Below are 18,937 nucleotides of genomic sequence, written 5' to 3'. Positions count from 1 at the left end.
ATTGAAACTGGTTCTTCAACTTCTGTTTAAAAATTAGAATATCTAAGAATTGCCTCATTTATTTGTGGTTTATAAATAAATCTTCATGAGGTAGAACTATCAATTTATTTTACATATCAATGATAAATATCAAAGAAAATATTTAATTCAATTAAATTTATAAAAATGATAAAAACAATAATTAGCTTGAGTCTGATCTTAAATTTAATCACAGAAAAGTTAAAGAGAAAATTATCACACTATATAAAATTGAAGTACATTTTGTATACTTTTTCAAAGTTCTTAAAGAAGGAATTTACAATTTACAGCTTGATATAATAGGTTGCAAGACATATTCAGCTCTCTGGATTTTAAAAACAATTGTTTATTTTAACTAGGTTCATACACTTTATTTCTAAGGGAATATTGTTACCTCACACCTTGAAAGTCATAAGATACATTGAAATGTTGTGAGTATCCAATTTGTAATATTAAGAATCGTATCTAAAAATCATTAGAAGTGTGTGTGTGTGTGTGTGTGTGAGAGAGAGAAAGAGAGAGAGAGAGAGAGAGAGAGGAAGGAGAGAGCAGAGAGAGAGAAAGAGAGGTTAGTCAGAAGCAACTTTAACTTAAAGGCAAATGTTATTGGATTAACATATTTGAAGGCATTAGGCAATTTGCAGTCCTCTTTTTAAATTGCTATTTGTAATTTTTTATCTTCTATACTTTCTTTAAAAAGCAACCTTATTGTTTCATTAAGATTTAGAACTGGCAAGTATAGAAAGTAAGTCAAAGTTTTGTAATGTTTATGTTTATGGGTTCCATGAAAAGTATTTTTAGAGACATATGAATGGAATGACTTCCTAAATTCCATGAAACTGGGAATGCAAATTGGTGCCATCTGTGGTAACTATGAAACAGAAAGAAACATCAGGTGAGTGGTGTTGATACTAAAAAAAAACTGAGCCTCTTAAAAGGCATGATGGAGTGAGTAATAGGAAATAACAAAGAAGGGAAAAGGATGTTATTTTTACATATAAATGTATTAATTTTAAAATATTACATAAACTGTTTTAGCACAGTTTTACGTCTAAAATGTAGTATCATCATTGCATGTGAATTTTATTTTTCCAGTTTGTTTTCCAGAAGCATTGAATTGACCAGTTACATTTATATCTGGGAGAACTACAGGCTCATCAGTTTGCCTTGGGATTCTCCATGGACTTGGTATTTAACCTTCGTAGGAGTTGACTTTGGCTACTATTGGTTTCATCGCATGGCCCATGGTAAGTTGCAAATCATGGCTTTATTGTTCATTTTTGTTGAACTGTGTTTGGCAGACAGTTGGTGTTCAGTAAACATTTATTGAGTTAATGAGTGAATGGATAACAGGTTATTTCACAGCGCATAAAGATTAATAATGACATTTTACTTTGCAAATTAAATGTAAACAATCTGAAGCTTCTTTTGAAAACGTGAAATTATTAGAGGTGCATTTTTCATGTCTCTTTTCTCTAATTTATTATGAAAAAAACACTGTCTAGAAATTGATGACTATAACACTACTTTTTATATATTGCCTTACATTGTTTTTATTATGACGCGCTTGCTGGAGTCTGCAGACACTCGCACACAATATCACACTTCACATCCCAAAGATCCAAGGTTACTCAGAAAAGCTCTGTAATAGCACAGAATCCTAGGTAACGAGTGCTGTTACACATAAGCGTGGTTGAAGCGCTTGGCAGCACCTCCTCCTCACAAATGAAAATGCAATCATCTAGGCATTAACCAAAGTGCACTTTAGTATTACCATAGCTTTGCAAAATTACTCATCTAATTCAAAGCCGTTACTGCCCTGCTTCTTGGAATTGACTTTTTGGGATTTTTGGCTGCCCCCTCCAAAGAAATATTTCGTTATGGAAAGGGAAATGGAAGGGCAGGAAATGGTCTAAACCTCTGTGGGGATAAGTAGAGGTCGGAGAGTGATTGCAGAGCTGAGGTGAGCTCGTGGTCTCCAAGGAAGAATGAGGCATGTAAAAGTATGTCCGAAGGGAAATGGGGAAAAGTGCTCATTTCGAAAAACTACTGAAGAGCAGAACTCAGGATTTCAGTGGGTAGTTGGCTTGAGTGGGTGGGGAGGAAGGAAGGAAGAGGAAGAAACCTGGAATAATAATAAAAAATAGATGGGAGATGGAAAGAAGAGACCTGAGTTCAGGGTGAGTAACTGAGTGGTGTGCGTAGGAGTATGTGTGACCAAATATCCTTCCTAAGCAAAGATGAAGGCAATAGGAGTAGCATCCATGAACTTTCGCCTAGGGCCATTAAAGGTGAAAGGATTAGTCAAAGAACATATATGCATAACCCATAGACACACCCAACAGTGAGGTGCTGGCCTGAGAAGAAGGATGAGGGCTGGGTCGAGGAGGGCAAAGGGACAGGGGGGAATAAGAACATCTGTAATAGTGTTAAAAATAAAAATAAAGTTAAAAAATAAAAGCATTACTTTTGCTAAAACCTTTAAACATGTATTTCATGAAGCTCTAAAGAGTGCTAATTCATTAAAATACTTTGAAGTGAACATATAAACTAGGAAAGGTAATTTATTTCCTGTGTGATAACTTTTGTCTTTGAAAATAATAGGTCAGCTCCTGACATCATTTCCTTACGTTTAAATGCAAGAGGATACTCCCAAATTGAATGTGACTAAGACTAAAATATGGTTTATGTAGTAAATTTTGTATTTTATTTTAAAGTAGTCATTTTCTCCCTAAAATGAACCCATTGGCAATCTTCCTCATTTTCTATTCAGCAAATGGGTAATGCAGAAAGCATTTACATTGTACTACTACATTCCAGGAACCTTCTAATATCACACTGTCCATATGGATGTGTTTGTTTGAGAAATCTGCAAATTCGCTTAATTTGTGAAAGCCCATTATAACAGGAAACAAAGAACCAACAAAACATTACCAAATATAAAACTTAAAAAATATGTTGATTATAAGAGTTCTCAGGGAAAAGTAATAAAATAAAATAATATATGAAAAATATGAGATTAAGACTGTTTAAAGTATGCTTCCCATACTTAGAAAAAAAATTGAAATGAGTCCAGTGAAGGAAGGCATTGAAAAAAACCTCCTGGAAAAACACTCACCAACTTCAGGCTATGAAGCCTAAACACAAGTTCAAAGACTTTTTGACTTGGTGATGGAAATCTAGTACAAAAATAAAATATGTAGTTGAATGTGTCCAACTTCAAAATGACAATTTTTAAATTCTATATGATAATATAAAATATTAAAGTAGCTTTTTACAAATCTTGTAATACAAAGGGATAAAAAACTTACAAAATCAAATTTCTTGTGCCTCTTGAATGACTAAGTTCATACTGGTTTACTGGTTAAATATATTCAACTGAAAAGTTTGACCAGCTCTAAAACTCAAGTGTCTTCAAATACTATATTTTAAAAAACCTGTTTCTCCTATTTAACATGTTACTTTTCTCTTACTATTTGTAGTCAAATTATATAATAATATGTTGTACATTTTTATGTTAAATGCTACGAGTTTGGGCCCTGGCTGGTGTAGCTCAGTGGATTGAGTATGGGCCTGTGAAGCAAAGGGTTGCTGGTTCAATTCCCAGTCAGGGCACATGCCTGGGTTGCAGGCCAGGTCCCCAGTAGGAGGCACATGAGAGGCAAACACACATTGATGTTTCTCTCCCACTGTTTTCCCTTCCCTTCCCCTCTCTCTAAAAATGAATAAATAAAATGTTTTTTCAAATGCTATGAGTTTTGAAGAAATAATATATACTCAAAATGATGTTTTCTACATGTATTTAAGTCAGTTCTTTAGTAACTCAAATTATTGCTAGGTATTTGTTATTGTTACTTATTTGACTCATGTACATGGAGAATTTTTGCACTTTAAGAGAACAGTTTGGTATTAGCGGAGAAGAGTTTATTCTAAAAAAAATGAATTTCACCTCTTTCTATAAAAAAGAGCAGAGGGATATTTGAGGCTATATGTTACTTACACTTTATTCCCTTTTCCTTGAAATAATGAGAAAGAAATTGCTGATTACTACCAACTTACACAAAAAAGAGTAGAATGACAATTTCTACAGGGTACTTTGACAACTTTAGAAAGAAATGTAGAATGATTAAATTAAATAAGTCTCTGATTAAAAGTAGCTTCTTGAATACTTCAAAATGCATTGTTCTTTAAACTTTTTATTAGTTATATTAAACATGTAAGACAATGAGTAAAGATTTTTAAGGGAATATTTAAAATATAAATGATTATACTGCAAAAGCAAGAGTGAGTCTTCCAAGGTACTGATACAGGTTTTATCTTGTCTTAGGTGGTAGGTGCATGAATGTGTATATATTTGTAAAAATTTATTAAGTTTTACACTTAAAGTTTATATAATGTATCTATGCCTCAATAAAACAGTAAGTTGTTAAATAATGGTAAATAATTTGAAGTCAGAATGATATAATAGGGAACCACATTTAGAAAAAGGACCAATAAATTATTATTCATGACTGTAAGCATAAACATGTGACCTTACACAGATTTATCATTATTGGTTTCCATAACCAAGGATGAAGTAACAGCAGTCCAGTTATTCATTCTATTGTCTTTTTTCTCCAAATGCTTCTTTGCTCTTTCTTGTGTTGCCAGAGGTGTACCCTGCAGAAGTTTCTCCTGTGCCAGCTGATTGATGTTCGGCTTTGCCAGTTTAAGGGGCTTTGACAATTTTAGGGATCCTGTAAGCCAGAACAGCAGGGTGGGAGGATTGGCTTCCATTTTCTAGAGTGCCATTTCCCACGTGCAACTTAACAGACTAGTATTTGGGGACTCTGGTTGCATTTACATCATGGTTGAGCTCTACCCTAAACCTTCTGATAAGATCCTGTATCCTCTAGGGACAAGATCAGGGGACTCCCTGCAGCCCTCACCCTCCAGGGCCTGCACACCTGGTCACCAGCCAAGGTCCTGTGGTAGTCGCAACCTCTCCAAAGATGCCTGACTCTGAGACTGGCAGTGGGAGGCTCTGCCTCGTTCCCTCCCCCTCAGCTCTGTAGGCAACAGCAGCTTCTGTGCACTGAACTACTCCTTGTTTACCTATTTTAGTAATTAATAAGTATTTTTTTGCTGGTTAATAATTTTTAATTAAATTCATTGGGGTGAAATTCATTAATGAAATTATATAGACTTCGAATATACAGTTTTCTAATACATCATCTGTATATTACATTGTGTGTTTATCACCCAAGGTCCAATTGCCTTCTGTCACCATAGAGCATTTGACTTCCCACCCACTTCTCCCTGATAACCACCATACTGTTGTCTGTGTCTGTGAGTTTGTTTGTTTGTCTGTTCATTCATATCTCACACATGAGTGAAATCATATGGTTCTTGACTTTTTCTGTTTGATTCATTTCGCTTAGCATGATATTCTCAAGGTCCGCCCATGTCACCACAAAAGGCAGTACTTCATCTTCTCTTATGAGTGAGTAGCAGTCCACTGTATATATGCACCACATCTCCTGTGTCCAATCATCTATCAAAGGGCACTTATGTTTCCATATCTTGTCCTTTATAAATAATGCTGCAGGAGTACATATATCTTTATGAGTAAATGCTTTTAGATTTCCAGAAGAGTGGTTTCTCAGTTGGTCCTATGGTAGTTCTATTCTTAATTTGTTTGAGGAACTTTCATATTTTCTTCCCTAGTGGCTGTACTAGTTTATATTCCCATGAGTAAGGAATAAAGTTCCCTTTTCCTTTACAACCTCTCTAACACTTATGACTTGTTCTTTTTAAATTACTGGTGTGGGTCTGTCTCCTGATTGGACCCTAACTGATGATATAGTCAGCCTCCTCACACATTATATAGTGTTGTAAATTAGAGTTCACCTAACTATATTTTTATTATTACATTATGAGACATTGATTATACATTCAGGCTACAATACAGTTTAGTTCAGTTCTGACATGAGGGTTTTCTTCTTTAAAATCATTATAATATATAATCTATAAAATCACCTAAAAATCTAATTTCTTTCAGTCAACAAATGAACTGTTTAGTTTATTTTCTATTCCTCTCTTTCTCTATGTATCCAAGGTGGGTGATATCAGTTTTTATGTCATTAGTTACAAACACACATACCCATAATTTATTGTCATTGAGCCTTGTATATGACTATTAAACTTAATTGTTATATTTTTTCTGACTCCTGAAGGAGTTAAATTTAGATCATCCTCCTTTCTTTCATGGTCTAAACAAAAACATAGGCAGATGTATAATTAGAAATTATTTTATTTTATGATAATGCCAGAAATGTGTTTTGTATATTGAAAATAGGTTACTTACATTCAGTTACATGTGTGTTTGTTAAGTACCAAAATATATTTATTTTTAAAACTCCTTGCCATATATTATGCCTCACTTTTAATTTTAGAAAGAGGAGTAACTTATTTCCTTTATTTCAAAGCATTTGTCCAAAAATATCATTGCAGGAAAAATACCGCTGAGGAGCAAAGATAGAAAATGAAATGTGCATTTAAACCCATCCCCTAAAGACATCCTCTGTAAATGCGGTGTGAGGGCTGGACCCTGGCACCAAACTGCCTGGTTCAGGACCTACCACTATCACTTTCTGTGTAATATTGGAAAAATTAGGCCTCCTCTTTATTTTTGCTTACTTGGAAGATGCAAATAACAACAGTATAATCCGCATAGGATCATTGTGAGGTTTAAATAAATTATAATGAGAAAACACTTAGGGCAGAGCTTGACACATAATAATTTAAAATATAAAGATAACTATTATGTTTTTTGGTCTCTCTATTTATGTAATTTGTATATTATATAATAGTATATAGTAATATGAAAATTATCACATATTCCTTAAATGATAGTTAATATGCATTAGTTGTTAAAATAATTACCTTTGCCAAAATTCATGATTAAATGATTAAGTTGTCCTTGTATTGAATAAGATGCACACATAGAAAAATGGGCCCTGGCTGGTGAAGCTCAGTGGATTGAGCACAAGCCTGCAAACCAAGTCATTGCCGGTTTGATTCCCAGTCAGGGCACATGCCTGGGTTGCAGGCCAGGTCGCCACTAGGGGGCGAGTGAAAGGCAACCACATTTAGATATTTCACTCCCCTTCTTTCTCCCTCCCTTCTCCTCTCTCTAAAACAAATAAATCAAATCTTAAAAAAATGAACATTTCAGATTTCAACATATATGCACAGATATATAGACAAAGAGGACACTGAAAGATGTTTTTAGGCTTGTACTCACATAGACACGATAGTAACAATCTTTTCCTAGATAAGTAGTTGGTGATAATAATAAGTAAAACTACAGTGTGATTTTCTTTTAAAATTGTTTTTTCTCCCTCAAATGAATATTTTATCATTTGAATTTATTTTTTGATATGTCAAGTTTACTCACACTCCTTTTTCCTTCAAATGTCAATGTTTTTGTTACTCTTTTTAAAATTAGTGAAGTTTCAAAAGAAAGAAACTCTATACAATTTGTACATTTTGTATATATATATATTTGAAGCTCTATAAAATTTGTACACTTTGTATATATATATATTTGTGTGTGCATGTGTATGTGTATACATATGTGTATACATATGTTATATATATAATCCTCACCAAAGTATATGTTTTTATTTATTTTAGAGAGGGAGGAAGTGGAGCAGGGACAGGGAGAGGAACACTGATATGAGAGGAGAACCCCCCATGCACACCCTGACTGGGGGATCAAACCTTCAAGCTTTAGTGAATGGGGACGATGCTCCAACCAACTGAGCCACTTGGCCAGGGCCATTTTATCTATATTTTAAAGTTTCTTTGTTGCCTTCTTATCTTAATAAAATGTAATTTGTCTAAATATTTTCCCAGTTTATAAGTTAAAATCTCTTGTCAATGCCCTGGCTGGTATGGCTCAATGGGTAGAGCTCTGGTCTGAGAACCAAAGGGTCGCTGGTTTGATTCCTGGTCAGGGCACATGCCTGGGTTGTGGGTCAAGTCCCCAGTAGGGCCATATGAGAGGCAACCACATGTTGATGTTTCTCTTCTTCTTTTTCTCTCTCCCTTCCCCTCTCTAAAAATAAATAAATAAAATCTTTAAAAGAAAAGAAGTCTCTTGTCCAGAACCTAGAAAATGGTTTTTTAAAAAATCACTGAAATGTATTTTTCTTCTCTTAATCTAATATGTAATTTAACTGATCATTTTCTTACAGAGTGAAGGCTTGTACTTTGAAGAATGCTTTCTAAAGCGTAATTTTGTGTCATAGTCATTTCTAGACTCTGTTTTTCTTCTCTCAGAATTCACAAGTCTTGATAATAAAAAACTCACAACTGTATACTTTTACAGTATATAGCTTGTGCTGCATCATTTAAAAAAACAAATGCTCAGTGCCAACTCTATACTTTGAAACTCTTTGAAGCATTGAAAAGGACATGTCCTCTGAACAAGGGGCTTATACCATCTGTTAAGCCAACAGTACTCATGGGCTGCAGAAAAATACAGAAGATGTGCAGGTGGTAGTTAGAACAACAAGAAATATTATTGTATTAGTATTAGGTTTCATTAGCAGTGATCTCTTTGTCTTTGGTGATTCAGGAGTATAACAGGAAAAATACGTCACTGTGCAGAATTTGATGGGCTCCGTCATACTGCTTAGGGGAAGAAAAAACTCAATATAAGTTAAAGGTATTGTGAGCTGCACGTAAAGCATAAAACCAAACAAGTAGGAAGTAGAAAGTAAAGGATGTAAATGAGTTTGAGAAGAAGACATTTGAGCAGAGACAGTGATGTATAAATCACGTGTATAGCAAGAACCTGTGAAACAAATTTTAAAATTTTACTAAGAAGGAATAGTTAAAGCAACCATATAATTTAAGAATAAAACCAGATGTTTAAACAAGCACATTAAGTCACCATCAGAGCTTAATTATTTTGACTTAGGACATTTCAGTGGAAAACTGGAATATGAACAAGAATAGATACAATTATTAATGTCAAAAAAGATCAATTAAGTTGGAATAAATATTTTTCAGAATGGAATAAGTATTTCAGTGTAAAGAAATACATGACCACAACCAAACAGGAATTGTTTGAATGACAATGTATATTACTAGGATCTTTAAGTACCTACCGCCTTTTTAATGACTCCAAATCTAAATGCATATTTCAGTGTATAAACAGATCAAAACCTTTCACAGGAAGAACTAAAGGATACCAATCTCAGGAGTTTTGCCTAAAGCTTCTGGGTCAAAGGTGAACATTGAATTTCACAAAAGTTTAAAGAGGGCCTTTTATAGGCATCAAGAAGTCTTCTTGCCATTTTCAAATCCTGTAGGACTCCCGATTTTGTATCTGCTTCATAGAAACTACGTATAGTAAGGCAAAATATTTGAGACTCTTTTAAGGCCCAATAAATACCACAACTTCCGGTCCTATGAGGTGTTGAAAACCAGTCACTTGCTGAAATAATATTAATAATGACTAACATCTACTGAGTTTTTTCTCAGTAATTCTGTATACCTCTCAGACATTTCCATATTTAGTTAAAACAACCAGGTGATTATTTCTGTCACAGAAGTTTTACAAAGGAGGAAACTAAAACAAAGAAAGTTTAAGTAACTTGCCCAACTCTCTCCTTCATGTGCCAGAGCCTGGATATTTCGACACCAGACCATCAATCTCAGAGTCCATAGGCTTTGCCAATTTTTAGCCTCTTCATAAAACTAAAGTTATTCATTAAATAAAGCATAGGCTAATAACTCTATAGAATCTATATATCTAAGACTGTGTGACATGTATAAACCCCCAGATATTTTGTTAGAAATAATTTTAATTTAGTGTTTAAACTGTCAAGAGATTGTTGTTGCTCTTTCTTTTTTAAAATAGTCTTTATTATATTTTTCCATTACCATTTAGTCCCCTAATGTCTCCCTCCTCCCAGCAATCACCACCCTGTTGTTCATGTCCATGGGCCCTTTTATCTTTTTGCTCAATCCCTCCACCCGCTAACCTCCCCACTTCCACGAGCTGCCATCTGCTCTCCATGTTTTTTGACTGTGAGTATTAAGCTACACGAGGATAGAGTGGGGCCCACCTCCCTCTCTCTCCAGGCAATATTATACCCATATTGTCATCCTCTGGAACACAGTGTTTGCCAGCTGATTGACTGCTGCTGTGTGATCTTTTTATGGCTACACTTCAGAATTATCTTGGAAGCTTTAAAAATATATAGATACCTAGAATATAAATGAACCTCGGCTTAGTTGATTTGTTGTTGATGTTTTTTTAAGCTTCCCAGTTATTTCAATGTGTAACACAAGTTGAGTAACACTGATGACTTAGGATACTGACATGGAGCAAGCAATATGCTAGTTCCTTTGGAGATGAATCAATAATAATATATAATCAAATATTATTGCTAGGCTGATTTGTGTGTATGTGTGTACGTGAATAATTTCCATGTATTTTGAAATATAGCTGTATTCCTGGTTCTTCACTATGCATCATCCATTATAAGAACAATAAAATGCTATTATTATCCCTATGAAATTAAACAGTAAATCCATTACATCATGTAATACTCAGCCAACTCATTTTTTAATTTCCCCAATGATATCCAGAAAGTCTTCTACAAATATTTTTGTTAGATCAAATCAATATTTACTGAATAGTTTTTTTGTCTTTTCTGTGCCTTTTAATTAAAATTTTCACTGCATTTTAAAAATGTTATTTATATACATTTAACATGTCCAAGCCAGGCCAATCATCTTATGAAATGGTCCACATTCTAGATGTATCTGACCGTTTTCTCCCAGTCATGCTTAACTTTACCTCCATCCTCTGAATTATCTGCAAACTGAAAGTTAGGTCTAGGCTCCAGACTGATTAGACTCAGGGTAATATTTTTGGCAAGAACAGTTCATAAATAACATTAGGTGCTTCTGATCAGCACGTCCACAAGTTGCCACACCATCGTATTACATAAGATAATGAAAGATTAGGATTGCTTTAGCCAAAAGCCATCAAGGTACATTTTCTTCTTTGTAATTAGTAAGAAATCAATACATAAATATGAGTATGTAATTGTATACATGTGATAGGTGTGTATACCTGTGGGTATGAAATAAACATATGATAAATTTCTAGAAAAAAATTAGCATATCCAAATTGCTTCAATAACCTGAGGAAAATACAAATTTTCCTGTAGATCATTAAGCATTCAATCAATTGTCTTAAATTGGCAATTAACCGATACTGTGACACACCAATATGTCCTCTTCCCATCAAACCTTCCATATAGTGGTTTTAGCCTCCATTTTTAAGAATTGTCTGAATCAATTATCATGGGGTTTGCAGAATGATAATTTTTTTTAATTACTCATGAGCTGGTATTTCTCTGTCTCATAGTAGACAGACCTAGACTATACGTAGGTGTATATATAATTCCATATTGGTATCTCAAATTTATGTTTAATATTTTTAGCATTTTGCTCTTCGTTATTTATACCTGTATTTCTATAATCTTACCCTGAAAATCTTGACTTGTAATAATATTTATGCATTTAATTATTTGCTATGTCTTAGTCAACACAATCAATTTTAGAGTCAAAATATTGAGCAAATGTTTTGGCTGGCGCGGTTTGGTTAGCTGGGGTGTAATCCCAGAAACCAAATGGTTGCAGACTCAATTCCCAGGCAGGGCACCTGCCCGGCTTTAGGCCAGGTCCCTGGTCAGGGCAAGTATGAGAGGCAACGGATCAATGCGTCTCTCTTGCATCCATGGTGCCCTCATTCTCTCTCTTCCTCCCTTCTCCTCTCTTGCTCTCTCTCAAAAAAAAAAATCAATTAGCATGTCCTCAGGTAAGAATTTCCAAAAATAAGTAATAAAATAAAATAAATATTAAACAAAAAAGTTACTGATAAAAGGTTCAGGTTATCTTTGGAGTTTGTTTTTTTTCTTGAAAGCATATTCCACCCTGCATGTAATGAGAGAATTGTTTCAAAAATTACTTGAAATAATTCTTTTATCTGTGTAGCTATGGTATTTGATATATATTTAAATTAACTTGTTTCATGCCATTCACTTTAGTTTTATTTTCATAATGATGTACATAAAATAATTCTAAAGCATAAAAATGTTTCCCCAGAGTAAGTGTTCCCATCCCTCTTTCTTCTACCTTATTGCAGCCACACCATATAGTTAACCATTTTGGTAACTTCTCTATTTCTTCTTTGTTTCAATAACTATACAAGTTCATTCACACATGCACACAGGCACACACATGCACATAGACACACAACATATATAGAACATTTATAAATACATTTAAATATGCAACAATCAGGTGCATACGTATGCAACTGTACTTATAGTTAAATATAACACATATTAATACACATACACACTATTAGGTTAAATGTGTTAAGCACAATAATTCTCATGTCCTATTTTATTGTCTTTTTATGTTATTAATTAGATAGTGTTAAACTCTTGTGCTATGATTATAACATTTTAAATTCTTGTGATTCTGCGAAGTTTCATTTTTAATTATTGTGAATTGATGCTATAAACACCTTCAAAATTATAATTTTTCCCTGAGGAGTTAAAAATTGTATCATTATGGTTATGGAGTATGATATCTTTATCTTTTGAAAGTACAGATAGTCCTCATTGGTGCTCAGGCTTCCTCCTTCCTATACTCAAATTGTATCTACTTCGCCAAAAAAAAATGATGCTTGTTTTATAACTGTGTGGACAATGTCTGTTCTTTCATATGAAGGCTTTGTTCTTTACTCCATAGAAGCGAATGTTAATGAAGCACATACCTCTTGTCCTCCTGGGCTCCTTTCTCCAGAGCCAGATTGAATTCAAACTGCTTATTTTTATTCTTACTGATATCCTGGGGAAAAAGGTAAAGAAGAGTTTATAAAACCTGGACAAAAGAAGGATTTAATGTTTTCAGTTCTCCCCAGGGCCGAATCTCAGCTGAAATAACTGACGGTTTGGGGGCATACAGAAGGAAACGATGAGCTGGGCTAAGTGTCCAGATGTGAGCCCAACAGATATATAATGTTACACTCTAAAAGACAAGGAAAGCAATACCTGTGTCTTTAAAGAGGAAGTTGTAAATAGTAAACACATAATCATTAACTACAGTCTGACTTTTAAAGATTTTCAAAGTAAAAAACACTTTTCCATCTCTTTAAACTATTTAGCAATGCTTTAAAAATCCTTATATACATACAACCAGTTCATAAGAGATCATAAGTTGAATTAAATAAATGGTGACTTGGAATACAATAATTCTTGCTTTATCGTCCTTAGTATGTGCTTGAACATTTTCAATTAATTTTAACTATAAAGTGGAGATAGACTGTTTTTTTATCTTACTTATCTATAACTAGGATTCTTTGCTATTACTTCTTTAACAGTACTTATCCTCATAAATACCTTGTAAATATTCTGAGTTGCAACCAGAATACAATTTAAAAAAATAGCAAAGTTACTCCTGAAATTGCTTCTAAATCCTAAATAACAATGTCATCCTTTTGTAGTATATTTCTTCATTCTCTTATTAATTAATATGAATAATATGTTTAAATATAAAACAAAAAATTGGAGTCCTTTTTACATGAGAAAGCCATACTAGTACTATATTAGAATGTTCCAGTTAGGGAAGATATTGCCCTCATTCAAATATTCATTCATATACAACAAAATATCCTTTTATGTTCTACATGGTTACCATGTCTTGCATGCCTCTTAGGAGCTAAAATATACATCCATGGGAATGACAACAAAACACATCCTATTTTGGGAATTTTAAAGGGCTCTGGGATTTGAAGTTGACATGTCTTTGGCCGAATTCCAGCATACAACTGAACTAAGGAGAAGAAAGAATCCATTTGGATTCTGTGTTTCTCTAAAATGCATGTAGTTCTAGAGAGAAAAGTGATGTCTAAACTGAAAGTGTGATAACTTGCTCAAATAATAAGAAGTTAATTCCAAATGAATTAAGTAGTCGAACTTTAAAAAAGAGAAAGTTGTCAGTAGAAATTCGTAAGAGCTGGGCCAGGGCGAAACCTTGCAGTAGTCTCTGGAGCATAAGAGGACAAAAAGTAATTCCTCATATTGGAAGAGAAACTTTACAAGTCACAACACTTCCTTTTTTCATCTTCTGTAAATGCACCCAAGAGAGGAGTTACTTCTCTAGGGTTTACATTTCTCCTGCTGTCGCGAAGCGGTGGGAGGAAGCTGTGAGTGGGGAAACAGCAGACAGCAGTGTCCAAAGCTGGACAAAGTGTTCAGGCAGCTCAGAGGTCAGCAGTGCCTCCCCTCCGCCAGAGCAGCCTCCCCAACCTAACATAGGTGTGGCTTCCCTCCTTCCCTTGTTCGTGCTTCAGTTCAGAGACGGGAGTGGGGTGGGAAGGGTGGATGAGCAAGTGGACAAAAGTTGACCCTTCTCTGGAAACATATCTACATTTCAACCAACGCCTCTAAAGGCCATTAGGGAGAGACATTGGATAGAAGGGTTAATTTAGTTATTCTTGCAAAATATACCACTACAACTGTTTCTTTTCTTCTCTTATTGATATTAAGTAGCTATGCATATGACACTTTTTTAATCAACATATAAAAGCATTTTTACATACTTGTATACTCTTCTAAGACATTCATTTACTCCCTTTCCTAGTTTTTAGATGCCCTTGATTTTCAGAAAGCCTATTTCACATAAAGGGTGAATGAAGAGGTTTTAAAGACAGATGCTTCTGATTTCAAATTCTCACTCTGTCATTTATTAATTACTGTGGCCCTATTATAATTGTTTTTCTGAATCTCCATTTGTTTATCAGTAAAATATGTATTATCATATACCTTTTGAAGTGTTGTGAGGTTGAATTAAATAATTATGTGTTCCATTTCTCATACATATTAAATCCCATATCCATGAGAGTTGCTTTAATTATTATTGTTCATATATACAGCAGGGGTGTGGTGACTGTTTGGGGATTCCAGAATTATAGTCTGTAAGGGATTGTGCTGCCCTGGCCTGTGTGGCTCAGTTGGTTGGAGCGCTATTCCATAAACCAAAAAGTTAACAGGTTCGGTCCTTGGTCAGGGCACATGCCTAGGCTGTGTGTTCCGTCCCTAGTTGAGATGTGTGAGAGAGGCAACCAGTTGGTGTTCCTCTCTCACACTGATGTTTCTCTCCTTCTCTATTTCTCCATCCCTCCTCCTCTCTCTAAAATCAATAAGCATGTCCTCAGGTGAGGATTAAAGAGGAAGAGAGAGATGATTAAGGTAATTTGTCTCACTGATACCATGGTCTTTCTTAACAGAATGTTCTAAACAACTACTTCCAGGAGAAAACTCATATGCTCTCATTTTATAGGAATATGAGGAGATCAGAAGCAGGGGTATCACCTACTCATCTTTGAAAACCTAAAAGTACTAATTGGTATATTCTATATGTTTTTAAATCTTTTCTGAATGAATAGTCTAAATGAGCAATATTAATGATACTACTTCATATTTGTATTTTATCCTCCTTTAAAATTTAAAATGGTATCTTCCCTTATATCTTTTAGTCTTGAATTGTTTAGCTTAAGAGATTGAAATCAAATATGACACACTTGTTTTAAAAATTAAATAAATTTTTACTTCTGAATATGTATGTAGTCAAGAGAAGCAGGGTAAGCAGGTTGAGGGAGCTAGACGTTCATGAGTTCCAAGTTTGAATGTCAAAGTTGAGATGCTTGTTAGAGCTCCAAGTGAAAATGTCAAGGAGAAAGTTGACTGTAAGACACATTCGGGGAAAAGGTCCAGGCTGGAGATATAAATGAGCACATCCTTAGCACATTGACGGCATTTAAAGCTGCAGGAGCAATTGAGACCCAGAGGAATGAACCTAGAGAGTGAAGACACCGTAAAACCTGAGCCCTGTGCAGTTTTAATTATTTGTGTTTGGGCGTATCAGGAAGAAGCAGCAAATTAGATGTGGAAAGCAGCAGAAAAGAATCACAGGAGGGTGTGGTGCAGGGTCCCTAAAGAGAATGAAGGAAGTGTTTCAAGAAGGTTGTGATCCACTATGTCAAATTCTGCTGAGATTCCTGCTTTAGGAGTAATAGGCGAGGTTACTGGACTAACTTCCTCTCTAAGGAAAACTAAAACTGCTGAATAAAATATAGAAACTGTCTTACTAGCTTCAGAGAGATGCCAAAATAATGAGGAATCACCAGGCTAAATCCTGAAGACAGTAAGGAGACGGAAAATTAAAGTAATACTTCAATCAGCTTTCAATCTGTGGCTCCTGGCATTCCTGCAGGGACAGCTGTGGGGTGAGTGGTGTGTTGGGCTGTGCTCAGATGGGGGGAGGGGGGTAGAGGTTGGAGCCTCAGGTCTGCCCAAGACGGGGAGGGACCCTATCAGTCTGAACCCTCAACAGTTAGGGGTCAAACGGACAAACTCACCCCTTCACCAACACCTCCACTAGAATGTAGGGGAAACTGTCTGCTGCTGGGTAAGTAAAAAAATTAAAAAGAGACAAAAAACAAAATGAAACATCAGCCCAAACAGATAATTACAGCCAAAATGTATAGGTTTATCCAAGACATTTCAAGCCATGAATGCATGTTGAAGCCATGTTCCAGGTACCTGACAAAAGCTAATGCAAATATTACTGGAAAAATAATGACCATTATCAGTGCCTCAACTATGTTTTTCAACAGCAATGACCATCATACATAAAAAAAATCAGATACACAAGGAAACAAGCAATTTTATTTGAAAAATCAGCAAAAACAATGGGCAAATTAATCTCATTGCAGAGACGTCAGATACCAAGAGTATTAATGCAGATTTTAATATCTATTCTTAACACATTTGAAGAAATAAAAGAAAATCTTGCAAATAAATTGACATACCAGGGCAAGAATTTTAAGTGACATTGACAATTTGCAAAAGAAATGGAATTTCTAGGAATAAAAATATAAAAATTGAGTAGCTAGACTTCATAGTTGATTGCATAAAGCAAAAGAGAAAATTATTCAATAGTACTTAAAAGAAGCAAGACAGAATGTAGCCAAGGGGGGAAAGGATGGGAACTTTGAAAGAAAGAATAAAAAAATGAGAATAGAATAAAGTTCCCTCTGTGTGGAAGAGTACTAGTTCTCTAAGACTTCCCAGTTTCTGCTGCTCCTCCTAACATGCTAAAAACACTTCTAAATAAATTAAAATTACTAAAATAGAAAAAAACTTAGAAAATGTTATCTGAGGACATTGACCTATAAATAGTCAATCTCATTAAGTGTGTGGGCAGACCTTTAGTTTACATATTTCTCACTTAAAAAAATACCAAACTTCATCATAAGTGATCGGTAATGAGAAACATCAATGCTATTTGCTATTTTTATTTTAGAAGACAACATAAGGGATTGATAAATCCAAAGAGCGTAAACTATTGTGTCATTCTGAGTGTCAGGCATTTGGATGAAGGATGCTGAAACAAAATAAATTCAACTTAGCTTATTTAAATATTTGTATGTTCACTTCCTTATCTTAATCAGTAGTATCTATTTGCCGTTAGGTAAGTTACTTATTCTTTCAAAGCCTCCTTCTTCCTATCTAAAAGTTAGAAATAACACCGTTTCCCTTTACCTTATTAAACTATAATGAAGATCAAACGAAGTCATTTTTGTCAGATGATTAAGGTGTGTGCAATTATAAGCAGTGGTTACATGCAGGGATTCTGAAACTCCCACATAAGCAGGGTTGTTGTGCCAATTTTTGAACATTCACATCTTTTCATTGTTCATCCAGGTTCACGAAGAATCTAAATTACCTATGCTTTCTTCTAGATCTACTTTCATTGACCTGAATAGAATGTATTGAGCCACATGTGTATGTTAAATTTCTGTATATTACTGTTTTCATGAGACAAAGAAATGGAAATATGCCCCCAAATATGTTTGATTGTAAACAAGCATTTCTGTACTAAGCCTAGCCTGAAGTGGGTGAAGGGTCAAAGTGAGAAGAATCCGCTCTTGGTCAGGATGTAAGCAGGCTCCCTTTGGTCTGGTGTGGTCATTCTTGGTGGGCTTTCCTTGGCCATTTGCATTTCTTCTGGTGTGGACCATGTTGAGTTCAATCTTGTTACCACAGTCTTTATTTCTTCAACCATCTTTAGTTCCCTGTGTGTGTTTATCATCCATTCCTAATAGAATGTGTTAGCAAGACAAAAGGGGCCGTTTACTACCAGGAGCGATTGCCCAAAGGAATGCATTTCAATAGTGTCACTGTTTCTAAATACAAACAAATACCTCAATCATTGTTGTCTCGAATCTTCCAAAGAAAAGAGATTACTCTACAGGTGGTGATTTACATCCTTCATTCATCAGTTCTACATAAATTCGTGCTTTTACTACTTCCCCAACAATGCAAGAATCAGAGACTACTTCCATAAATTCTTTTCCTAGCTTTTCTTCATTTTTTTGTCAGGTATTTTAACTCTCTCTGTGTCCAACCCCACAAGACAATGATCTTAAATAGTATTCATGCAGATTTACCTACTTGCTTTTCCCAGGGACCTTCTTTCCTTCCTGCATTATTGCGTGTTCATCCTGGATAATTTTCTTTCTTGAAAAGCCTCTTTTGTGCTACTTTTAACACAATGAATTCTACTAAATTTTGTTCATTAGAAAATGTCTTTATTTCATTTCCATTTTAATTTCTATTATGGTGAGCTTTTAACAAAGACAAAGATAGGCACCTAGGACCTGTCATTTACCCTAACAGGCATCACCCGTGACTGATCCTGCCCTTTTCATACCCACATCCCACAAAATTCATAAAGCAAGACTCAGATGCTGTATCAGTGTATTCATTTGATCTTT

General features: G+C 34.7%; 1 protein-coding gene across 3 annotated transcripts in view; it reads left to right on the top strand.

Moving 5' to 3' along the window:
- The window catches only part of AGMO (alkylglycerol monooxygenase), a 291,203-nt gene that overhangs the window by 10,571 nt on the left and 261,695 nt on the right, over positions 1–18,937 (top strand). For all 3 annotated transcript variants that reach the window (XM_037056257.1, XM_037056255.1, XM_037056256.1), the window contains exon 3: positions 1,114–1,265. In XM_037056257.1, coding sequence (XP_036912152.1) covers positions 1,114–1,265 — 152 coding nt within the window. The remainder of the gene's footprint in view (positions 1–1,113; positions 1,266–18,937) is intronic.

The sequence above is a fragment of the Sturnira hondurensis genome, unplaced genomic scaffold, assembly GCF_014824575.4.
Source record: "Sturnira hondurensis isolate 20B ecotype Veracruz unplaced genomic scaffold, ASM1482457v3 Scaffold0008897, whole genome shotgun sequence".
Lineage (NCBI taxonomy): Eukaryota > Metazoa > Chordata > Mammalia > Chiroptera > Phyllostomidae > Sturnira > Sturnira hondurensis.
This window is presented reverse-complemented; position numbering and strand designations above follow the sequence as displayed.